Source organism: Artemia sp. Qi Xiang Cuo, chromosome 18 (assembly GCF_049724085.1).
Source record: "Artemia sp. Qi Xiang Cuo chromosome 18, ASM4972408v1, whole genome shotgun sequence".
Taxonomy (NCBI): Eukaryota; Metazoa; Arthropoda; class Branchiopoda; order Anostraca; family Artemiidae; genus Artemia; species Artemia sp. Qi Xiang Cuo.
Genome location: NC_142811.1, coordinates 29,804,762 through 29,831,482, shown reverse-complemented (window position 1 = coordinate 29,831,482; position 26,721 = coordinate 29,804,762). Strand labels below are relative to the sequence as shown.

The 26,721-nt window shown below is 33.4% G+C and overlaps 1 protein-coding gene across 3 annotated transcripts in view; it reads right to left on the bottom strand.

The window, feature by feature from the left end:
- Nucleotides 1-26,721, bottom strand: part of LOC148941400 (glycoprotein-N-acetylgalactosamine 3-beta-galactosyltransferase 1-like) — an 880,586-nt gene that overhangs the window by 581,886 nt on the left and 271,979 nt on the right. For all 3 annotated transcript variants that reach the window (XM_089104532.1, XM_089104533.1, XM_089104529.1), the window contains 2 exons: nucleotides 23,554-23,664; nucleotides 21,706-21,863 (listed from right to left, as the gene is read on the bottom strand). In XM_089104532.1, coding sequence (XP_088960658.1) covers nucleotides 21,706-21,863; nucleotides 23,554-23,664 — 269 coding nt within the window. The remainder of the gene's footprint in view (nucleotides 1-21,705; nucleotides 21,864-23,553; nucleotides 23,665-26,721) is intronic.

Here is a 26,721-nt window from a genome sequence, read left to right as displayed (position 1 = left end):
TAAACAAAGTAAACTATAATTAGAATGTAAAGTGATACAAAATTGAATTGATTAGGAACTCCAAAGAGTATTTGTGGCTTTACCACCTCCATAACAACCTCCCAGGGGCTAGGCTATCATTTTTGTAATAGTTAAAACTAAGAGGTATTTTGATTAGATTTTTTTTGTATTGTGAAGTTAAGAAAAGGAGATACTGCTGAAACAAGTCAAATTTAATAAACAAAAATTCAAGATTTATATTTTCTTACACTGATTCAAAACTTACTATTATAATCTATGGCTTCTTATCTTAGAAATCCCGTTTTGTTTGTTAAAATTCGCCTTTAACAATTCAATAATTTTGATAGCTTAGAGATTTTAACAAACAATGATTTGTAATATACGAAGCAATATGTTGTTTTGTTGTTCTTTTTTCTTCACGAACAGAGGTACCAAAACTAAGAGCAGACTTACCCCTCTCCAAACCACATTGTGATTGAATGAAAACAAAATAATAAATTTGACGATTATTTTTTGATAAACAAGGAACTACTTATATCAACATAGTCAACAATTAGTCAAGCCGTGTAACCTTGGAAAAATTCTTCGTTTTTGCTCTACCCATTTAATGCAAACCCCGTATAATCATGACTGAAAGCTAATTAAACTCCATTTTATTTGCGATCTTAGTTATGACACTTAAAATATGTTGGTGCAAAAAGACAACTTTACAAAGAACTTGTATTAAGCACTCACGTGATTTAAATATTTCAATACTAACAATGGTTGAAATAAAACACCAATTATAAGAAGAATGGTTAGTGTTGAAAGTTTAAGGCAGTCAAAATGTGAATTTATAGATTTTCAATGTTCAATTGACAGTCAGTACATGACTTTCCCAAAATAAACGATAATTGAAAAAATAAATTTTTCAAATGAAAGTAATTTGCAACATTCTAGCTTAAAACGAAAAGAAATTTCTCCATGGTTGAGAGGGGTACCTCTGTTTTCAATCCCTGCTATTTTTGCTAATATTTAAGTTTTGTTGTGATTTATAAAAAACAACTGCTCAAACAAAAGGTCAATTTAATTTGAAAAGAAGTTTTTTTAAAGCCCTACAAAACTCCAGCAGAAAGAGTAGGTTTGATGAGGGAAAGTTTTCTCAAGTAGAAAATAATTTCTTTGTGTTACAAGTTTTGACGCTGAACATCACTTTCAGTGGCACAAACTCTATTATTCCAAATTGAATTTCAGATTTTTGTTCAAATTCTGCCTAGGCCTAACCAAAGTGCAATCTTGAATACAACCCCAAAAAACCCCAGATAATTAGTTATTTTTATTAAAATTAGGTTTGTTCTTTACAGCCATACACTACTACTAGTGTATATACACTGCAATACCAAGCCGCCTGAAATTGGCACAAATTCACATGCTCCTCCTTCATCCAAATATATTCAAAACTCTTTTGTCTCTCTCAATAATTTCTCATTTCCCTTAAATCTTTCCTAACGATCATCTCCCACCCGACTCAGCCATGTCTTACTTTTAATTTTGTCCTAGATGGTTGTCTAAAAAAGACAATCCTTGGCAATTTATCATCCTTCCTCCATAGATCATATCCTAGCTATCTCGACCTTTCTTACACTAAAGCCTGCAAAGCTTGATAGAACCATATTTTATATGACTTTTTGAAACACAGTCAGTTATACGGATACCCAAAACAATTCACAGACAAATACACTTGAAAAAATCTAACAAATCCTCCTCTTTTTTTGGAGTGTCCACGTTTCAGAGCCACATTTGACCTTTTTCATCATTGTAGCTTCCAATATTTGAATCTTGGTTTGCTGACCTGTCTTTCTATTCCTTCAAGCTTATTTCATAGGTGAAAAAACACCCCGGGGCTTGGAAGTTGTACTTTTAACATCTTCACAACACCCACCGTGTTCTTTAACAATACTACCGGAGTAAATGAATCCGTCCAATTGATCGATTTTCTCGTTATTGAGCTTAGTAAGTAAATCTTCTTAACATTTACTTTCAGACCTGTTTTTGCATCCTAAATTCTCAATACTTCCTAATACTCATTCATTTTGCTAACATTTTCATCTAGAACACTCAAATTAGCAGTATTAATAAATCTTAAGAGGATTATTCTTTGCTTTTGATTCCCTGGCCTCCTACAGATGGAATTCGGATGCAATAGAAAACCAGCTATTTATCTGTTTTCCTACCTTATAGCTGGTTTGCCATAGAAAACCAGCTATTAACCTCTTTTCCTACCTTAACCACAGCAATGCTATTCTCGTATATGATCTTGTATAATCACTTTAAAAGATTTATCTAGTAAGCCATACAAGAACAGAATAGAAGCGAAGCTCTATGGGTGGACTAAAACGCATGCTCAAAATCTTCAAACTGGCAACTTAATTTCTAATGATTCAGGCACTTGTCAAAAAGTTAATCTTAGGGCAAAAATCTTGTCGACCCATTCTTGCCCTTGTCCAAGACCAACATTGTCAATTCCTTAGAATCTTATCCACAACAAATCTAACTCTAAGAAGCATTATCAGCATTCCTACACAACGTTTTCTATAACTACCGTACTCACACTTATCACTTTTTTTTGTAAAGAAGTTTAAATAAAGTTTCTCTAAGCTCTCTAGGCATTTCCTCTAATTCAAAAATTTGATTCATAATCTTTAGCAACTTATCTTTAACTTAACAACCAAATTGATTGTAAACACAATGAACAAAACTATTCCTACCTGGGGTGCTACTTTTTATTTATTTAGTATTGTTGCTACCGCATTCTTACAACATAAAACTTCCATTGGTTTCAAAGTGTCAAATCTTCCCTTTTTGTATCAGCTTCATCATTAGAATCTTTTTATAAAAATCCCAGATGTCTTTATGAAATAGTATATGTTTGTTTCCGTAGCTGTAAGTAAAATTCATTTGACTCACCCATATTCCTCTTTGTCGGTTCTATAGGGGTATATACAAATATGATTGATACCCCACGCCTTTTAGTGAGAGTACTTTTTATTATCCATGCCTTCCTACCTAAGTAAAATTTAGCAGCTTCCTTGTTCATCATGAGCCCTGTTTCCCACTTATGCGCCCCATACTATGCATGTGTATCCTATGTATAAACAATAACTTGTAAAGCTGGTTAGATTCTAGTAACTTTCGATAGCTATTGTTTATCAACTTTTACATATGGGCATGTAAGTTTACATCAAGTGTTTAAAACAAAGTCAAACACAGATCATCAGTAAAAGGATTGGGAAATCGTAAGCCAATGTATTCATGTCAACTGATCAAGTAGTCTGTGACAAGGAAATATAAGTAAGGAGTAACCAGGCATAATAGGAAGTGAAATTTAAAAAGATGGGGTTTTGACTTTGATATCTACATCAAAAGAATCTAATTATTATGGTGGTGTCCAATATTACAAAATTAATAAGTCAAAAGTAATACAAGAAATGATATGAGACAGAGATAACCTATCTGGCTATAAGAAAAAGTAGAAAACAATAATAAAGTTCAAGTGATCCTGATGAAAATACCACCATAAAGTTCATCACATTGAATATTCTTTTGCATGATTTCAATTTGTAACCCAATCATTTAAAAGCTCATAAAATATTTGCTTCCTTTGTAGGGGTTAGAAACGGAAGTAGGTACTTCAGATTAACTTCCTAGAACAAGGTTAACAAAAGACTCTAATCTAGTATTCTGCCTAGAGCATAAACAGAAGAATTTGTAATCTATACAGATTTGCATATAATTTAATGTTAATACGCATAATATTTTTAACTTTTATCTCCAGTTACTACTACTATTACAACTAATCCCCGCAGCACCAAGCCACCTCAGGCCAACATAGCTACACGCGCTCCTCCTCCGTCCAAATTTATTCAAAGCATTCCTCTTTAAACCCTCCAAGCAAATTCCTTCTTTAAACCCTCCAAGCAAATGTCCATTAAATATTTCTTTATGACATCCTTCCACAGCAACTGTGGACAACCTGCATTACGTTGAGCCCTTGACGGTTGGTCAGAAACGACAATCTTCGGCAATCTGTCACCCTTCATCAGCAGCCCATGCTCAAGCCCTCTCATTCTTTCTCTCATTATAGCCCTAGAAAGTGGGATTGAACCCCATTTTCCATACAACCTTCTGTTTCAAATACGGTCAGTCAGCCAAGTACTTATAGGGATCCGTAGGTAATTTCTCTGGAAAACACCTAGCAAATCTTCATCCGCTTTTTGGACCGCCCATGCTTCAGAATTATATTTGACCACTGTCAGCATTGTTTCTTCCAATATTCTAATCTTGGTTTGCAGACGTATCTTCCTATTCTTCCAAATTTTTTCCAAGTGTAAAAAAAATCCTGAGTGTTGGCTATTCTACTTTGAACATCTTCACTGCTCCCGCCGTCTTTGTTAATAATACTACCAAGGTAGGTGAAGTTGTCCACCTGACCAATCTTATTGTTACCCAACATCACCTTTTCATCTTCATTTATTCCTAGCCTTAGTAACATAGTCTTATTAATATTTATGTTCAAACCTATTCTAGCACCCTGAACTCGAAAAACCTCTAAAAGTTCATTTATTTTGCTAACACTTTCATGTAGGATGCTTAAATCATCAGCATGATCTAAGTCCAGGAAAATTTTCGCTCCCCATCTAATTCCGTGTTCTCCCACTGCCTTTCCTGTTCTCCTTAAGACAAAATCCATCAAAAAGATCCATTTAAAGGGGGATTGTCAACACGCACATCGTGTATTATCTTCTTTGCTCCTTGAAAATTCTTCTAAGGGAAGGAGTATATATCTTTGTACTTTAGATCTATCTAAAGCTTTTGATAGTGTAAGTCATAGTCAGCTTTTCTCTGCTCTTCGTGGTTACGGTGTCAATCTATCGGTTATTTTGCTTCTTCGGTACTGGTACTCTAATTCTTTTCTTCGGCTGAAATCTGTGCCTGCATCTAATATTAAATTGAAAAGAGGTTTAAGGCAAGATGGAGTTTTATCTCCGACCCTTTTTAATTTGTGTATTTCAGGTGTTCTGGCAAAGATTTCGGATACCTATCTCTCCGGTTTTTCTGATGTTTCCTACCTGGCTTACGCTGATGATCTGCTTCTTATAAGCCGTACTAAAACTGGTTTATCTAACCTGGTTTCTCGTGTTGCTACTTCTTTTTTAGACATAGGCCTGTCTCTTAATGTAGATAAATGTAAATTTCTTTCTTTTAATAATATTTCTAGTACTTCCCTTCGCTGTAGTGGCTTTACTATCCCTCTCGTAGATTCTCTTCGATGGCTTGGTATTTCTATTACTAATAGTCTTCCGAGCTTGCACCAGCGCACAGTCTCAGATATTAATATGAAAATTAAATTAGGATATACTAAGATTGTTGCCAATAGAGGTAAATATAATAAACTCGCGTTAGCCAAGCTCTATTCAACTTTTTGTGACCATTCAATTCTTTTTGCATCTGGAATTTTTCCCCTTCTGAAGAAAATTGAGTTAAAAAGAATCCGGATTAATTATTTTAGATTTTGTAAATTTTTGTTGTTTCTTCCACCTTGGACCAAAAAACGGGTAATTATTAATAAATTTCTTTTTACCAATATTAATTAAAAACTGGAAGCACTACACAGAAAACTTTCAAATACTGCTTGTATCCGTTTTTCTCCGCACCATCACCTTATCAGGTTTTTTCAGTCGTAAGTTATTTTTTTTTCTTTTATTTGTTTAGTTGTTTTTCTCTTTTTGGTCATTCTAAAATTTAGATTTGTAAAGACTGATTAAAAATCCAATAATTATAATATTAATGCCTGCTTTTTATATTTTGCATGTTTTCAGTTTTTTTTTTTTTTTTTTTTTTTCCTCTTTTCCCCCTCCTTTCACGGTATTTTTTTTTTTTTTTTTTTTTTTTTTTGCTCTCGTTTCTTTTAAATTATTATGTGTTACGCTGTAATTTGGTAATTTTTGATTTATATATTGTCTTGTGTCGCATTTTTTGTGTTTTTCCTCGTGATACTCCACGTATTGTACCTCTGTATAGTGTGGGTTAAAAATAAATAATAATAATAATAATCCTGATTAACTCCTGATTTAATACAAAACCAGCTGCTAACCTCATTTCCTGCCTTAAACGCAGCAGTGTTATCCTCGTACATAACACTAATCAATTTAATGTATTTGTCTGGTATACCATATAATGATAAGACCTTGGCTAAAACTCTTCAATCAACAGAATAGAAAACTTGGTCATAATCTATAAGACTGATGACCAAAGGTGTTTGATAACTCGGACACTTCTCAATTATTGACCTAAGAGTGAAAATTTGGTCGGCACATACTATATCCTTTCTAAAACCACACTGTTCTTATAACACTTTGTCTATAGCATCTCTCAGTCTAAAAATCATCGTATTACTAAGTAATTTGATACCCACAGAAACTTGACTAATGCCTCGATAATTACCACACTCTCTTGTCACCTTTCTTATACTACTACTACTACTACTGCTAACAACTCACCATAACACCAAACCGCCTGAAGCCAACACAGCTACGCACGCTCCACCTCAATTTCAATCTATTCAAAGCCTCCCTCTTTACACCCTCCCAGGAAGTTCCCATTTCTCTTAAATATGTATTTATGACATCCTCCGACCCTGACCGTAGGCAACCTTCTTTCTGTTTAGCCCTTGACCGTTGGCCAGAACGAACAATCTTTGGAATCTGTCATCTATCATCCGCAGAACATACCCAAGCCATATCAAACTTTCTCATATTATAGCCCTAAAAAGTGGGATGTAACCGCACTTTTCGTACAGCCTACTGTTTAAAATACAGTCAGTCACCCAGATACCCAGAAAAATCCGTTGGCAATTTCTTTGGAAAACATCGAGCATATCTTCATTTGCTTTTCGGAGTGCCCATGTTTTAGAACCATATTTTACCATTGTCATGACTGTTGCACCCAATATTCCAATCTTGGTTTGCAGACTTATCTTTCTCTACTGCCAAACTATTTCAAGTGTTAAAAAACACCCTGAGTCTTGGCTATTCTAATTTTAATATCTTCACTGCTCTCACCTTCTTTACTAACAATACTTCCAAAGTAAAGGAGCCTTTCACCTGATCAATCTTCTCGTTACCCAACGTCACTTTATCATCTTCACTTATTCCTAATAAGTGAACTTCATCTTCACTTCATCTTCATCTTCATCATCATCTTCACTATATCCACTTCTGCACTGAGGACGGTCAAGCGGAGGTCTTGACCGAAATATTTGCATAATTTTTCAATTTTTTCACTGGCTGTTAATTGTCCTCGTTTCCTTTCTTCGCGTTTTTTTGTTTAGAAATCCTTTTGCCAGATACATCGGATAAAACTGACAAAATCTAAGTATCAGAGTGAATAAATTCATTATCAACATCCTTTGTCGGATATGTCGGATAAAATTGACAAAATCTAATTTTCGGAATGAATAAATGCTATAACAATATCCTTTATCGGATTCGTCAGATAAAATTGACAAAATCTAAGTATTAGAGTGTCTAAATTCTATATCAGCATCCTTTTCTCGGATGCATAGGATAAAATTGACAAATTCTAAGTGTTAGAATGAATAAATTTTTTATCAACATCCTTTGCCAGATACATCGGATAAAATTGACAAAATCTAAGTGTCAGAGTGAATAAAATCATTATCAACATCCTTTGTCGGATATGTCAGATAGAATTGACAAAATCTAAGGATTAGAGGGAATAATTTTTTGTATCAACATCCTTTGCCAGATATATCGAATAAAATTGACAGAGTCTAAGTGTCAGAGTAAATAATTTTTTTATCAACATCCTTTGTCAGATACATCGAATAAAAATTGACAAAATCTAAATATCAGAATGAATAAATGCTTTAACAACATCCTTCATCGGATTTGTCGTATAAAATTGACAAAATCTAACTATCAGAGTGACTAAATTCTATATCAACATCCTTTTCTCCGGATACATAGGATAAAATTGACAGAATCTATGTGTCAGAGTGAATTAATTTTTTTTATCAACATCCTTTTCTCGGATAAACAGGATAAAATTGACAAAATCTGAATTTCAGAATGAATAACTTCATTATCAACATCCTTTGTCGGATATGTCGGATAAAATAGGCAAAATCTAAATTTCAGAATGAATAAATGCTATAACAATATCCTATATCGGATATGTCTAAGTGTCAGAGTGAATAAATTTTTTTTTTATCAACATCCTCTGTCAGATGCATCGAATAAAAATTGACAAAATTTAAAGCTGTATTTCATTTTTTAAGGTTAATTTAGACAAAGTTACGTGCGTGCACGTAACCTCGTCTAAATTAACCTTAAAAAATGAAATAAAGCTATGTTGACTTTGCATGTCTCTCTCACTATGTATGCGCCGTCGCGGTGTACACTCCATGTCTTTCTTGTCAATTTTATCCGATATAGCCGACAAATGATGTTGATAGTGCATTTAAAGGATGTTGATAAAGCATTTATTTACTCTAATACTTAGATTTTGTCAATTTTATCCCATCTATCCAAGAAAATGATATTGATATGGAATTTAATCACTCTGATACTTAGATTTTATCAATTTTATCCGACATATCCGATAAAGGATTTTGATAATGAATTTATTCATTCTGACACTTAAATTTTGTCAATTTTATCCGATGTAACTGGCAAAAGGATGTTGATAAAAAAAAATATTCACTCTAACACTTAGATTTTGTTAATTTTCATCTATGTATCCGAGAAAAGGATGTTGATGTAGAATTTAATCTTACTGATACTTAGATTTTGTCAATTTTAACCAACGAATCCGATGAAGGATGTCGTTAAAGCATTTATTCATTCTGATATTTAAATTTTGTCAATTTTTATTCGATGTATCTGACAAAGGATGTTGATAAAAAAATTTATTCACTCTGACACTTAGATTCTGTCAATTTTTTTCGATGTATCTGGCAAAGGATGTTGATAAAAAAAATTATTCACTCTGATGCTTAGATTTTGTCAATTTTATCCGACATATTCGACAAAGGATGTTGATAATGAATTTATTCACTCTGATACTTAGATCTTGTCAATTTTATCCTATGTATCTGGCAAAGGATGTTGATAAAAAAATTTATTCACTCTAACACTTAGAATTTGTCAATTTTATCATATGTATCCGAGAAAAGGATTTTGATATAGAATTTAGTCACTCTGATACTTAAATTTTGTCAATTTTATCCGACATATCCGATATAGGATATTGTTATAGCATTTATTCATTCTGAAATTTAGATTTTGCCTATTTTATCCGACATATCCAACAAAGGATGTTGATAATGAATTTACTCATTCTGAAATTCAGATTTTGTCAATTTTATCCTGTGTATCCGAGAAAAGGATGTTGATAAAAAAAAATTTATTCACTCTGACACTTATATTCTGTCAATTTTATCCTGTGTATCCGAGAAAAGGATGTTGATAAAAAATAATTTATTCACTCTGACAGTTAGATTCTGTCAATTTTATCCGACAAATCCGATGAAGGATGTTGTTAAAGCATTTATTCATTCTGATATTTAAATTTTGTCAATTTTTATTCGATGTATCTGACAAAGGATGTTGATAAAAAAAATTTATTCACTCTGACACTTCGACTCTGTCTATTTTATTCGATGTATCTGGCAAAGGATGTTGATAAAAAAAATTGTTCCCTCTAATGCTTAGATTTTGTCAATTTTATCCGATATATCCGACAAAGGATGTTGATAATGAATTTATTCACTCTGATACTTAGATTTTGTAAATTTTATCCGATGTATCTGGCAAAGGATGTTGATAAAAAATATTTATTCACTCTAACAATTAGAATTTGTCAATTTTATCCTATGTATCCGAGAAAAGGATGTTGATATAGAATTTAGTCACCCTGATACTTAGATTTTGTCAATTTTATCCGACATATCCGAAAAAGGATATTGTTATAGCATTTATTCATTCTGAAAATTAGATTTTGTCAATTTTGTCCGACATATCCAACAAAGGATGTTGATAATGAATTTATTCACTCTGATACTTAGATTTTGTCAGTTTTATCCGATGTATCTGGCAAAGGATTTCGAAAAAAAAAATTCACTCTAACACTTAGAATTTATCAATTTTATCCTATGTATCCGAGAAAAGGATGTTGATATAGAATTTAGTCGCTCTGATACTTAGATTTTGTTAATTTTATCCGAAATATTCCGATAATGGATATTGTTATAGCATTTATTCATTCTGAAATTTAGATTTTGTCAATTTTATCCGACATATCCGACAAACGATGTTGATAATGAATTTATTTATTCTGAAATTCAGATTTAGTTAATTTTTTCCTATGTATCCGAGAAAAGGATGTTGATAAAAAAAAATTTATTCCCTATAACACTTAGATTCTGTCAATTTTATCCTATGTATCCAAGAAAGGGTTGTTGATATAGAATTTAGTCACTCTGATACTTAGATTTTTTCAATTTTATCTGACATATCTGATAAAGGATGTTGTTAAAGCATTTATTTATTCTGAAATATAGATTTTTTCAATTTTAATTGATGTATCTGACAAAGGATGTTGATAAAAAAAAATTCACTCTGGCACTTATATTTTATCAGTTTTATTCGATGTATCTGGCAAAGGATGTTGTTAAAAAAAATATTCACTCTGATACTTAGATTTTGTCAATTTTATCTGACATATCCGACAAAGGATGTTGATAATGAATTTATTCATTCTGAAATTTATATTTTGTCAATTTTATCCGATGTATCTGAAAAAGGATGTTGATAAAAAAAAAATTATTCACTCTAACACTTAGAATTTGTCAATTTTATTCTATGTATCTGAGAAAAGGATGTTGATATAGAATTTAGTCACTCTGATACTTAGATTTTGTCAATTTTATCCGACATACCCGATAATGGATATTGTTATAGCATTTATTCATTCTGAAATTTAGATTTTGTCAATTTTACCCGACATATCCGACAAAGGATGTTGATAATGAATTTATTCATTCTGAAATTCAGATTTCGTCAATTTTATCCTATGTATCCGAGAAAAGGATGTTGATAAAAAAATTTATTCACTCTAACACTAAGATTTTGTCAATTTTATCCTATGTATCCGTGAAAAAGATGTTGATATAGAATTGATTCACTCTGACACTTAGATTTTGTAAATTTTATCCGACATATCCGATAAAGGATGTTGTTAAAGCATTTATTTATTCTGTAATTTAGATTTTTTCAATTTTATTTGATGTATGTGACAAAAGATGTTGATAAAAAAAAAATTATTCACTCTGGCACTTATATTTTATCAATTTTATTTGATGTATCTTGCAAAGGATGATGTTAAAAAAAATATTCACTCTGATACTTAGATTTTGTCAATTTTATGTGACGTATCCGACAAAGGATGTTGACAATGAATTTACTCATTCTGAAATTTACATTTGTCAATTTTATTCGATTTATCTGCCAAAGGATGTTGATAAAAAAAAATTATTCACTCTAACACTTAGAATTTGTCAATTGTATCCTATGTATCTGAGAAAAGGATGTTGATATAGAATTTAGTCACTTTGATACTTAGATTTAGTCAATTTTATCGACATATCCGATAAGTATCCGAGAAAAGGATGTTGATAAAAAAATTTATTCACTCTGTCATTTAGATTTTGTCTATTTTATCCGACATATCCGATAAAGGATGTTGTTAAAGGATTTATTTATATTGAAATTTAGATTTTGTCAATTTTATTTAATGTATCTGACAAAGGATGTTGATAATAAAAAAAAATTATTCACTCTGGCACATATTTTATCAATTTTATTCGATGTATCTGTCAAAGGATATTGTTATAGCATTTATTCATTCTTAAATTTAGATTTTGTCAATTTTATTTGATGTATCTGACAAAGGATGTTGATAAAAAAAAGTTATTCACTCTGACACTTATATTTCGTCAATTTTATCCGATATATCCGATAAAGGATGTTGATAATGAATTTATTCGCTCTGAAATTTAGATTTTGTCAATTTTATTTGATGTATCTGACAAAGGATGTTGATAAAAAAAAATGTATTCACACTGACACTTAGAATATGTCAATTTTATCCTATGTGTCTGAGAAAAGGATGTTGATATAGAATTTAGTCACTCTGATACTTAGATTTTGTCAATTTTATCCGACATATCTTATTAAGGATATTGTTATAGCATTTATTCATTCGGAAATTTAGATTTTGTCAATTTTATCCGACATATCCGACATAGGATGTTGATAATGAATTTATTCATTTTGAAATTCAGATTTTGTCAATTTTATCCTATGTATCCGAGAAAAGGATGTTGATATAGAATTTATTCATTCTGAAATTCAGATTTTGTCAATTTTATCCGATATATCCGATAAAGGATGTTGTTAAAGCATTTATTTATTCTGAAATTTAGATTTTGTCAATTTTATTTGATGTATCTGACAAAGGGTGTTGATAGTGAAAAAAAATTATTCACTCTGGCACTTATATTTTGTCAATTTTATTTGATTTATCTGGCAAAGGATGTTGTTAAAAAAAATATTCACTCTGATATTTAAATTTTGTCATTTTTATCCAATGTATATGGCAAAGGATGCTGATAAAAAAATTTATTCTTTCTAAAACCTAGAATTTGTCAATTTTATCCTATGTATATGAGAAAAGGATGTTGATATAGAATTTAGTCACTTTGATACTTAGATTATGTCAATTTTATCGGACTTATTTGATAAAGAATGTTCTTAAAGCATTTATTCATTCTGAAATTTAGATTTTGTCAATTTTATTTGATGTATCTGACAATTGATGTTGATAAAAAAAATATTCACTCTGACACTTATATTTTATAAATTTTATCCGACATATCCGATAAAGGATGTTGATAACGAATTTATTCATTCTGATACCTAGATTTTGTCAATGGTATCCCATGTGTCTGACAATAGATGTATTACATCTCCAATGTTTTAATAGAGATTCTAAACGTTTGATATGCTAGCTTAGCTTACTCTAAAAATAATGAACACATAACAATGTAATATTTTTAATGAAATAATGCTATGTAGAATATTAATACAAAAATATATTATGATACATTATTAATATCAATGATTAACTTTGGACATTTTGAATCTGTTCCATAAAGTAGTTCAACATGTTCTCTCTTGATATTGTAGCTATTGTCTTCTCTTAGTTCGTAATCAGTAGAATAATCATTATTCCATTTTGAGTCATAAACAATTTTTACTATTGTCTCATCAACATGGGCAATATGCTTTTCGTCGTTGATATTATTTGGTTCATTGACTGTTTTATCAATGGCAGTAACATTTGCTGGTGCTTTGTTTTTCATCGATTTATCTTTATATTCGATAGTGATATTTTCTGAAAATGCTCTTTTTATTTTTCTGGCAATTTCACTGTCTATTATCACATTATGTTTACACAGGTAACAGTTTTGGCACGTAGACAAGATACGGTTTACGATATTAGTAGAAGAGTAGGCCTTTCCTTTATTGACCTTCCGTTGAATGCTAATACCCGAAAGCTGACGATTGGATATATCAGTAGGTAATGTGTTACCTGCAACAGTAGCATGGAGTTGTCCTCTATCATCAACGATTATGTTTATTTTGGCATTCTCTTTGAGTGCAATCATCTCTGGTGCTCTCAATCTCGCATAACCACCAACATGAGAGTTGAATTTTTTCGGTATTCCAAAAAAATTTAATTCCTTACTGTCATGACAATGCTTGCATACATTTCCAATAGTGCTACCACTTGTACTTGTTTCATAGTTCAAATACTTCTCCTTGTCGGCATTCAATGCTACAATAACCTTGTTATGTGAACACACTTTATTAAAATGCTCCATCTTAACTTTTTTTTAAGATATGACTTATTTGTTTATCGTTCCTCTGCGTAAAAAATACGGATTTAATACATGCAATAGACTAGGTAGTGTCAATAACCGGACATAGGATACCAGTGAGAAAGCCACATCGTGTCTCTGACCAATCATAGAGCACAATTGTTAGAGCCGTAAGCATATTTTGTCATTTTAAGATACGTAAAAAAAATAAAGAAAGTTAAATAATTTCGAAGTTTAAAAAAAAATAGTTTGTTTTTATGAAAAAAATATTGAATTAGAACCATCAGTCCTCATCATTATGAGTATCCAAAACTGGACTTAAGTTTCACATTTGAATTAGATAATTGTATTTTCCATAATTTTCATACAAGAAACTGGAGTTTATGGTCAAAAACCCTTATTAGCTCAGATTTGACGGAAATAGTTTTATTTTTCGATCCAAAAATGGACGTAAGTTTCACATTTGAATCAGAGAATTGTTTTTTCCATAATTCTCTTACAAAAAAACTAGAGTTTACGGTCAAAAACCCTTATTAGCTCAGATTTCACAGAAATAGTTTACTTTTTGATCCATAACTGGACTTAAGTTTCACATTTGAAACAGATAATTGTATTTTCCATAATTTTCATACAAGAAACTAGAGTTTACGGTCAAAAACCCTTATTAGCTCAGATTTTACGGAAATAGTTCTCACCAATCAAGTTATAAAAAAATATTTGAATATATTAAGTTATAGGCAATACTGGTTTAGAAAAACTAGAATAGTAATTTAAGTTTGTTTCATCTGATTCGAAGACATGTAAAAAAAAAAGTTAAAAAAATATATCGTGTTAAAAAAAAGAAAAAAAAGGGGGGGGGGCAAAAAGCTGGAGGGAGGGGGCGCCCTTCGAGTTTGGGGATATGGGACCTTTGGGGAGTTGATGAATCTGCTGGTTAGAGTCGTTGGTGCTTATGATCCTTGATGGTTCGTACTCACATACACCTTACTACTTGATTTGCCAGGATTTCTAAGGTTTTTTCGGAATTTCATTATTAAAAGTCTTTTCTTACCATCTACGTCTCTCTTAGTATCAACTTTTTAGTATACTAAAACGTTAGACCATATTTTAAATTGACAATACTGTTCAAACATCACTTGTGTATTATACAGACCACATTGGAGAGGTAAAGCTAGGTCAACTCACAATTTCATTCTATTGTCGTTAGCCATTTTCATAGACTGATGTTGTTTAAAATTTATAACAAATTACCTGAGTTAACAACCCCTTCAGGGTTACCTTAACTGTTAATCAGTTTAATCCCTTTTTTTCTCCACCGTCATACAATCCAATCACTAATTAGAATCATTCACACTCCTATTATTCAAAACATTAATTAATATCGTTCATAGTGTCCAATTTGCGAATTCCTTATCCCTTTTTGCAAAAATGTCAAATACTCACTCTCTTTGAAAAGGTGTAATGTCTTGTAGAAGTATTACCTATATGCATGGGGATAGTCATTCTCTTTGAAAAGGTGTAGAGGGGCATCAGAATAACGTAGAAATTGCTATAGCTTCACGCAAAGTATAACCCCTTACTCTACTTATATTCACAGTTACACGTATAAAAAGAACTGAACTGAAAAAAGACAAATTCTCCCAGCCCGCTAACCACAGCACGCGGTGGGGGTTACTAGGGGTGGTAAATAAATCTATCCAACCAATACCAGGGCTCCTAATATACTGGCCAATCTCCCTAACTGCGCACTTTTTTCCCTCGTGGTGAATTAAAGACGTACGCAGTTAAGAGGACCCAAAATGGCGTCAAAAAATAATAGGTAAATTAAGATTTATTACAAAAGGAAGGAAAATAATTAAGGGGCCCAAAGAAATGATTCTGGGAGGGACATTTATCTGAAAAACTGGGCCCAAGGGTTCCAACACCCCCCCCCCCCCTAAGATAAATGGCCCACATCCCCGTTGGATTGGCTGGAAATTCAAACACAATATCATAACACTAAACTCAAAATCATTAGACTTGTATATTCTCTTCTACCAATGCCTGTGCTTCCTCTGTTTGGCTCTGGATCCATCGTCCTCGACACGTCTCCACTGTAGGACCACCATGGTCTAGATCGTCTAACATGCGCATTCGGTTTTGAAAATCCAAGTCCCCAAGATTCCTAGGAATTCATTATGCACAACACAAATCAAAAACAACAAATTTTCTCGCTCTCACGAATTTACATTTGAGAGGAGCAGAGAATCAGTTTCTGGCACTTTCAATGATGCCAGCCATCGTGAAAAATTGGCTGCACTAGCCTCCTAATTTCCATCTGTGGAAATAACTCCACATCTCGATAAAAAAGTAAATTGCCCCTTGGCATAATTTCAAATAGTCTAAGGCTGAAAATACAAAGGCCTGTGAAAACGATAAGGGTACTGGGAATGAAGTAAAATTTTTCGCGAACCATGAATCGCCTTTTCTCTGGGTCCCATCCCCTAAAATAATCGAATGAATAATGCTCGGCGATGAGGGGTGAAAATAATATTGAAGACTGGAAAGACAAGGCTTCAGTAAAGGGATCACAACTTGTCCGCCAGTTGTGCATTGAGGAAAAGGGCAATCTTTCACGTCTTCCCCCAGGGGATATTCACCAAGGGATTCCACCCCCTCATAAAGGAACAAACCCTTTTTTGAGGTGATCAGACCAATATCAGATTCTTTTCCAAGTTTTTTCAATCCGACTCGACATTCAATATCTCCTAACTTTCCCCCAACCCGTTTTAGGTCATTCATCTCTCTTTTGTAACCATCTTCTTTTATTCCCCATGGGTCTTTGACCTCTTTTTTCCACTTATTATTTATGTTTTCAATGCCAAGACCATCCAACATTTTTTTATTTTTCTCCCTATTATTTATTTAAGCTAGGCGCAGCCAAGATAATTTTTTATTTTTCGCCACTACAGGCTGAATATCACAATTTTGTCTCTTCTTTGCATTACTCTTTTCGTCTCTACTTTCGTCTATTCTGTTAATCACGCAAAATAACAAATTACCGTTACATCGAATTTGGACTCCAGTCTCCAGTATCTTTTACTGCATTACTTAATTTTAGCTCTGTTTAATATCTCTTTTCTCTCTTCTAGTCTTCTTTATTTTTACCGCAGAAACAAATATTTCGTTATCAAATGGGAATTGAATTCCGACATTTATTTTTTCATATTCTACTAAAATTTCTCGAACTTTCCGAGGAAAAGCGCGTACAGTGAATTTCATCTCCTTATTCTCTGGTACAATCAGCATTTCAGTTTGGCCTGCTCTTGTTATCGTCTCATATTCATTAAAAGTGTTCTCAAGTTTTCTATTATTCGTAATTTTCCTGAAAAATCAATTTCGCGCGTCTTTTTTTCAATATTTTGTGGTCTTTTTACTTCCGCATCCCCTTTTTTTGGATTATCAACATTTTAAACCCGAGTATCCAGTATTTCGTTTTTCCAAAAGGGTGGCACAGCGACCCCATTTGTTTTATGGGCCGGTCCACCTTCCCCCCTAGTCAGCGAAGTTGTATATTTTCTCGTAAAAGTGTTTAATGTTTGGTCATTTTCATTTTCTTGCGATTGATTCTTAGACAAATTATTATGGCTATCTGACAGCCTAGAAGTTAGTTGTGATAAAATCTCACTTTCTGGAATTCCTCAGCGGGCCTCTATTAGGCCTATCATGGTTCTTTTAAACTCTTGGTGATGTCTTTCTTCTTTCTCTCTAGCTATTTTATCGTTCACCTTTTTTCGCTCTCTGGCTATTTTGTCAGCCTCTTCCTTTTGTTTTCTGGCTATTCTATCAGCCTCTTCCTTTTGTTCTTTGGCTATTCTATCAGCCTCTTCCTTTCGTTCTCTGGCTATTCTATCAGCCTCTTCCTTTCGTTCTCTGGCTATTCTATCAGCCTCTATGCGTTCTTGTCTTTCCTCCTCTATTTTCTCTTCTACTATTTTATGTAAAGTAGAGGTATATACTTTTTGTGGTCTAGAATTTTTCTTAATTAATAGAAGAACCCAACCAATAATTTCCATCTGAACTTTGTCAACCCTTTTATTTAACTCTTCTTAGGGTTGAAAATTTTCTCTAAGTGCTGTTTTGTACATTCGAATATACAACAGTGCTAAGTTGTATATTCGCTTCCTTTCGTTTTCCTTAACAATTTCTTCATGTAATTCTAATCTCTTATTATAAGACTCCAGAAGTATTTTGAAAGCAATATCTTCTACCTTGCTAGTTCCGTTGAATTCTGCTACTCTTAACAAAAGCTTATGATTAATGTCTTTAGACAAGATTCTTTTTAGAAACTCTTGGTTGCTAAATATCTTAGAACGACTATTTAATCTATAGCTAGCCTTTTTAAGGTTAGTTGGTCTCCATACATCCGGAAGTCAGAAATTTTTCGGTTGATCTCTCTCAAAAGCCTCCAACTGGGCATTTTCTTCTCCACTTCTATTTTTCTTTTCTTTCATGTCTCTTTCTTTATAGGCTACTCTAGCCCTTTCGTCCTGTTTTCTATTCTTTCTAATTTCATCTTTCTCAGTCTGCATTTTCCCCTCATATTCTCGGTGCTCTCTCTCAAAGGCCTCCATATTAGCTTTTCTTTCGATTTTCCTAATTTTTCTATGGGCTTCACTCGCCCTTTTAATCTCATCTCTGTCCGACATAATTCCAAAATTCCGTTAACTTCAAATTACCTCTTCAGTCTAAATGAAAATTCTTTTATCCATTCAACTTCCGGTTCTCTCGCGGAAAATTGTTTTGACACGCAGCAATTTTAGCCTTATATTTTTGAATACTAATTAGTTGCGTGATATATTAATTCGTAAATTTTCCAATTACTTATTATTATCCGACTGAGCACAGCTCAGATAAAAAATTTTCTTTGCGATTTTTTATATATAGCCTCTGTAACCACAATAGGCTACTTTTGTAGGCTAAATTACTTGTCTCTTCGAAAACGCAAAATTCTTTTATTATCAACTCTGTTAATAATTCCTGTTCTTGCTGCCACCAATGTTCGTGTTTACTTATGCCGCTGCCACCAATGTTCGTAGTGCTAGCTACCGCTGGCACCACTTATTGGGGTGTATGTGCGGGGTCACCACTTATTAAAGGCAAAAATGGCGCAAAGAGTTGCTATGCCACTTACTCGAAGGGGAGATTCCCTTGTCGGCCCAAATGTTAGTGAGATTCCCGCTCTTACCCCAACGGTTCCTTTATACTAACGTGATCGGATGGTCTATGGCCACATTTAAAGCCAAAGTTTACCGATAAGACTTTCTAATTAACCCTTTAGTCTCGGCCTAAGCTGAAAAGTAAAATAGGTACATAGAAAAATTCTTACTATATTCACAGTTACACGTACAAAAAGAACTGAACTGAAAAAAGACAAATTCTCCCAGCCCGCTAACCGCAGCACGCGGTGGGGGTTACTAGGGGTGGTAAATAAATTTTTCCAGCCAATACCAGGGCTCCTAATATACTGGTCAATCTCCCTAACTGCGCACTTTTTTCCCTCGTGGTGAATTAAACACGTACGCAGTTAAGAGGACCCAAAATGGCGTCAAAAAATAATAGGAAAATTAACATTTATTACAAAAGGAAGGAAAATAATTAAGGGGCCCAAAGAAATGAATCTGGGAGGGAAATTTATCTGAAAAACTGGGACCAAGGGTTCCAACACATGTGATCAGACATTCTGATAGATTCTGGGCCTGGCTCTCCATAGATCTTGTCATTGAGCAGGAGCTCATGCGTTATATCAAAATGGCTAGTGGCCTTACCGATGGAACTGGTGTGACACAGGTTGAAAGATCCTTATGGATTTTGTCTCGACCAGTCTGCTCTGTTCTGAATCTTCTGATGGAGGGCATGTCACAGAGTTCCCATGGAACCAGTGAACAACATAAGGAAACGTCCGAGCCGTGGCAGATAAAAGACTGTAAAGACACCCAGATCGTTATCGACTTCCTAGAAAAAGGATCACCATTTATTAGGGATCTTTAATTGAGAAATATCACCAACGGTCTGACAGCCTACGAATCAGCCAATGTTGATTCTGCTAGAGATTTAGGCTTAAAAATCATTGACTCCATGTCTGGAAAGCTGGTCGCTGATTTTTTGTTTCGACGAAAACAACAGGGCAGTTCAAATTACTACAAAGCATATTCTAGGTTGTGATTGCAAAATACTGGACTCCACTCTCCTTTTTCAGAGGTTCATCACGCTTTCAAAGAGGATCAGTCTCACGGAATCTGAGTACTTTCAACACGAACTGTGTTCCTACCTGGCATCACTTTTGACAATTCTTACATGATCCGGTTTCCGAACAATCCATAGTTTACCAAGGCTGTAGCATGGGCTTGCGATCTTGAGGAGCCCTTCCCAAAGGCATTCGATATATCATTGACGGTGGAGCTCTTCTGCACAAAATTCCATGGATTAAAAATGAATGATACTCCGAAATCCTTGACTATTATGCTACTTACGTGACCCAAAAATTACGGTATGCCACTATTTTGTTCGACGGCTACGATGGCAGAGCTGCCATATAAGATATGGCCCAGTCGAAGAGAAGTCCCATAATCGGCCGTGCGATCTTCTTCACAGTAAATATGCAGCTGAAGGTAAAAAGGATGAGTTCTTGTCCAGCAAGAAAAATAAGGTCAGGTTTATCTGCGCGTTGGCTGTTTATCTCCGATCAAAGGGTTTCGTCGTAGTCCAGGCACCAGGTGATACAGATGTCCCAATTTTGCAAGCTGCTATTGATTCTTTCCGGTATTAAGACACTGCCGTCATTGGAGATGTAATGATATTTTGGGTCTATTGTGTTATCATGGTGACCTATTGAACAAGAAACTAATCTTTGCACCTGAGCCAAAGTCGAACAAAGCTTCCCGAATATGGAATATTCACTAATTGAAAGAGAAGCTGGGCCAAGAGACATGCCATCTGATTCTTTTTGCTCACGCCATCTTAGGCTGTGACTACTTCACGGAACCACAGTGTGAGAAAAGGCCTTGCTCTGAAGAAGCTATTGGCAGATGCCGATTTTCGTACTCAAGCTGCAATATTAGTTGAATCATGGTCCAATTATCGTATTAACCCTTGTACTGTCAAAGACTATTGCACTAATATATATGTCGTGAAAGTATCCGTGTGTATATGGGATACCAGTCGAAACACATACTTAAGTGGATAAGATGGCTTTTGGGTTCTTCTTCAGCCCAAAATTTTCAATCTTTGATTCCTATAGTTTCTTGTCTTTCCTTTATATTTCGAATTCTTCTGACTCTCTTAAAATTCACCCCACTTCCTTCTCAAAACAAATTCCTGCTTACGTGCTTGCCCGTGGGATCAATACTTGATATAACGATTATCCTTTAGGATAATTGTTCCAATGAAAATGGGAATCGATCGTTGAAAAAATGAAACTGGTGAATGTATATTCTTTAAAACATAACTCATACAGACTATTATTGAATTTGATTTATGTTCGTTTTTGGTTTTATGTATTCGTTCATACTAATTTCTGTTCGTTTTAAGTTTGATTTTCTAAATTATTTCATTTTTACTCGTATAAGATTTTAATTTCGCTTTCCACTTAAAAAAAAAAAATTGTTGGAAAGCTTTCACAATAAAAGAGCGGAAGCTGCTACAGTTAAGTAAATCAAATTTACCTTTTTGGCCTTATAGTAAACGTTATTCCAGTACCAATGACCCAGGGGAATTTTACCTGGTACTAAATGGTCAGAAGGCTGAAATGGTAAGAACCTTTCTCTCCCTCTTTCATCTCGACTGTCCATCAGCTTTACTCCAACATTGTTGAGACACTTAGCTGTGAATAATTAAAAAATTAAAGAATATTAAACCCACACTGCATGTTTTTTTTTCTGTTTGTTAGATGTTTAAAACTGACTGGAGCCATACTTGATCTTTCGAGCCTCCTCCCCTTGTAAACAAAATCAGTTTTCTTTGAATGAAGTAATAAGAATTGAATAATGGCTTAGAACCAATCTACAGTATATTTCAATGAGGAACAATAAACAGAGCAAAGCTGAAAGTCAGCGTTCAATTTTCAAATAACTTTGGGAATTGTCAGAAAGCTCACTCAATTTTAATTAGTGGCTATAAATATTTCATTTTAACGAGCTCGATACTAATCAGGAAGAATGAATTTTTAATTCAATATTAAGAAGACAAAGCTTCTTAAATTCATAAGGCAACCAACTTTTGTTAATCAGAATTTGCCCCTCAGAGTGCTAAGATATTTAGATATTTGGTATAGGTAGCCTATTGTTCCAACAAACTTTACGAATAGTTATAAAAAAGTTTAAAAGTTCTTAGATAATGCTAACTTGCCATTAAAATGTTTTCGTCTTCATTCTCAAATTTATTCCCCTTTTCTTTCAAAAGGAAACAATAGAAGACAGGAATTTTGGAATCAATAGGAAGTAAAATTCCAAACATCTTGTCACTTTTTCTGCCTATTGCTGGTACATTATTATTTGTAGTCACTTATAATAAAATTCTATCAGAAATATTTATGAGAATATAGTTTTATTGATAAAAAATTAACAAAAGGAAAATAATTTGTGTGTACCCTTTCTTAATATTAAAGATCTTCAATAGCCAAAACTGAATTTTGTCGCCAAATCTTATGTTTAAGTTTTAAAGTCTTCAAGTTCAAGTTTTCGCTAAGAGGGTCTTACTCTTTAGCTATTGAGTTCAAAAAAAAAAAAAAAATGATGCTAAGCCTTTTTTAAGCCTTTTTTTCAGGTTTTTCTAGGAAGAGATAATTTTGTTTGTTGTTAGCATTAGAGCATAGATTTCATACTTTTGTTCCATCACATATTTTATTTTGGGGCGAGAAAGACATACGGAGTACAACACATACAAGTTGAAGTTTAGTATTTCTAGATAATTCTTCAAAGATATAAGAATTCTTCGAGCGTAATTCTTCAAAGTAATTCTGTGAGGGGCGGGGGTGGGGTGAGACAACCTATGTCTTATTTGATATAGTCTTACTCATCATAGTATATACATAATTTTTTTGCTGATGATATATTTGTCATTGATCTTTCGATAACACATGTGGCAGCTTACCTTTTTTCGCAAATCTTATGTTTTGTCAAATAAATTGTTATGAAGGATTCACTACCTGCTGTTTGCTACTCTAACGGGTTTTCTTTTTGAAACCAAATAAATAAATAGGCCTTGAGAGTTTGAACCGAATTCAGTTTGGTTGAAGTAATTGAAAGTCACATGATCAAATTGACTGTGAAATCCAGCGTCAATTTTGAGCTTCATGGAAGTTTAATCTCCCATATCGGTATTTATTTATCGATGCATTTTCGTGTGTCTGAGAAGTTATGAAGTGAGGACTTGAGCGGTCAAATTGGCCTGCACATATCTGTGATTTTCTCAGTTTGAATTGTAATTACCAATTTTGGAGAAAAAAGCATACTCAAATTTTCCTAGCCTCGTAAATTCAACAAAATGACGATTCAAAATAAAAAGACACATACCCATTATTACATCTTCTTCTATGCCTTCTGTTCCGTTGATTTTACAAATCGTTCTATTGTTTAGAGATATAGTGGCAAATCTTCTTAACGCCTCTTTACTTAGAATATAACCTAAAATTACATTACTTATATAAACAATATTTAATTATCAACTATGGGAGATTCTCAATTCCTACCTGTAAAAAAGTAGCAGGTACTATGATTCTAAAAGTAGAACAAATTCTTGTTCAGAAGAACAGTTTAAAAACATATCCATTAAGCTTTGACCTAAGTTTTGATCTTCTGGGCAACCGCTTAGATAGGAGTGTTTTGATTTGTTTTTTTGCTTTAATTGTGAGGGAAAAGGGTTCTGGAGGTTACATATTTATATGGAGAAGGCACAACCTAAAGACACGAAAACACAACTGGAAAAACACAATAACTATACTATAAATTTCAACATTTTTCCTTAGGAGCTTGGCTGTAAGTGTCTGATTCCTGGTATGAATGCCTTTTGCTATAAAGCTGGCACAGAGGATTGAGTGTAATCGCAGAGTGAGAAGGGGATGCAGATTTGACCTTTTATGGATTTCCTTCGCCAACAGCTCTTTAGAGCTGTTAATGGCCATTTGGTAGCCGGAGTGCCTCAAGGAATCATTCTAGACCCTTCTATTAATGGTATTCATCACTGAACTGAGGGGAAGGGGGAATATTGAAAATGAACCTCAGTATTATGTGGTGGTACAACAACTAAAAATGCAGTCTTCAAGCCAAGCGACTGAATTAAACATTTAAAGCTTGAAACATTGAAGCTTGAGGAGAATTGATGACTGGGAAGGACATTGAAAAGTAAATTTCAACTGAACAAAACAAGAGAGTCTCACTCATTAAAAGCGGGAATTGTGAAACATCGTTCTAATTTTATCTTTAAAGGGATGCCAATAATAAAAATCAATACTCTTAGTCTTCTGGGATTCAATTTCTCTTAGAATCTATTTTGGGCCAATCACCTTAACAAAGTAAGATCATCCAGCACCTGGAGGCATGGGAGACCACTCAAATTTTTTGCATGGAGGCAGATACCTGAATAACAGTGGTAGATGGAGGGCAAGGTAAAATTTGTGTATAAATTCTTTTAGGAATAGGTTTCTTTTTAAACAAATTTAGAAAAAAATCTCAAATAAAAAGGGTAACTAATCTTACATGCAAAATGAACATTACCCAGAGCTTTTTTTAAAAAGCTTTAAAATCAACTTTAAAAAAACGACGTTTTTCAATGAACAGTGAGCTTTGTTTTCAATGTATCGAAGACAAATAAAAAATATCTATAGTCAAGATGACTGGAAAGAACTAATGAAAATAAACTGAGCACTTAATATATTACGGTATTAAATCCTGGAAACTCAACAACTTTTATGGTTAGAGGAGAAAGAAGGGGGCAGTAGCTATACTCCTGCTTGGATTAATTTTTGTTAATTTGACTATTCAGTTTAATCTTTACTGGTTTTTAGATTTATTTCTTCGTCTATATCAATATCTGTTATCTTTGGTATAATCCTATATTTTATGTTTGTTTTGGGTTAAATTTATTCTTTAGTTTTAATTTCTAGTAGTTTTGAGTTTGAACTGCTTTAAGATTTAATTTCTGCTGGCCTTAAGTTTTATATTGCTTTTTACATTTCTTTGAAAAACTTCTTTCTCAAAAAGTATTTTTTAAAACTACTTTGGGTTCGTTTTTCATTCCCAAATGCTATTTACTAATGTAATGAAGGTTTCTCCAGTTTTCACGTCTCTGGCTAAAGAATTAAAATATATGATATTAATTTATTAGTTCCTATTAGCGTCTTTTGATTCATTTCAACATCCTCTGAACGTCCCCTAAAAGTTTCAATTAAAACCCATTACCAGTTAGTAAGGTTTTGCAGATATGCAACAATCAAAACCTGAGGTTTTGATATTGTTTAATATCCTCCTTAGTATTCCATGAAAGTTTCAGCTTAATATTGGTAGGCATTCCTGAGATCAATACCACCTGCATTAGATCCTCTTTGGTAACTGAAAAGTTCTGCATAATACCTTTTATACAGTATTTTTGCATGCTGACCAATGGTCCTCGTCGCGCAGATATGGATCTCCTGGTCATCTGTCTTCGGCTGGGAGTGCAATGTTTGGTTTTAGTGTTTTTCCCCTAGATTTCTCCACGTATACATTTAGAGCTTGGTTGACGCTGGCTGACCCTACAGAATCACACCGCTGACCCCCGTTCCAAAACAAATAATCAGTGACACCCGGAATCCAACCCTTGCTCTTACGGTACACAGGATCCCAGGCTTAGCAATTTAAATCCACTTGAGACACGAAAATCGTGCTATCCATGCTGAAGTACTTTTTTCCTGAGTTTTCAAGAAGACAAACTGTAATCACCAGAATTTTGGTCCTTTTAGGAGCCGGAATTTATACTTTGGGGTACAAATTGGCAGAAAACCCCACTTTGCTGTGGTATTGTAAGGAGGCTTTATTTTTGTGTAAATTTGGTAACTGCATTTCAGTAAAAGTTGGAATCCCCTTTGCTCCAACAGATCAGGTGGAAATTGACTATTTAAGATTAGCTTAATTGTGAAATAACCTTCTCTTTGTATACCTATTCGTAAATCTTGAAAAGAAATTTCTTTGTGTAAGAATCGAACGACATTTGAAGCCATAATAAATATTTGAAGACCCAATCTAGACCAGTTTTGCATAAAACAGAGAGGAATTTCCTAAAGTGTTGCAACAAATTAAGCTTTAGAATCAAGGCCTCGAAATACTGGGAAAAAACTACTTTTTAACAAAAAGGTAGGGAATTGGCTAAAAAGACGGAATGGAAAGGCGGCTAAGCGAATCAAAATTAAGTAATAAAGTAAATGAAATATACGGATCAGAGAGAAATCGGGGTTATCTTGTGATGAGAGCAGACTAGAAAGGAACTTTTGGTAAGTAACCTTTTTAACTAATTATGGCAAGTACCTGCCTTGTCTCAATTTCTTTAAATGTAAAGTTAAAATAATAATATTAAACCTTTTTGTCACTTTTGACTATACCGAGAAAATCCAATTTCCGTGTTGAATTAAGTTATCAATTGAATCCTTGAAATTCCCCTTTCTTTAACCCTAACTTTAGTCTAACTTCCCTTTTGGGAACTTACCCATT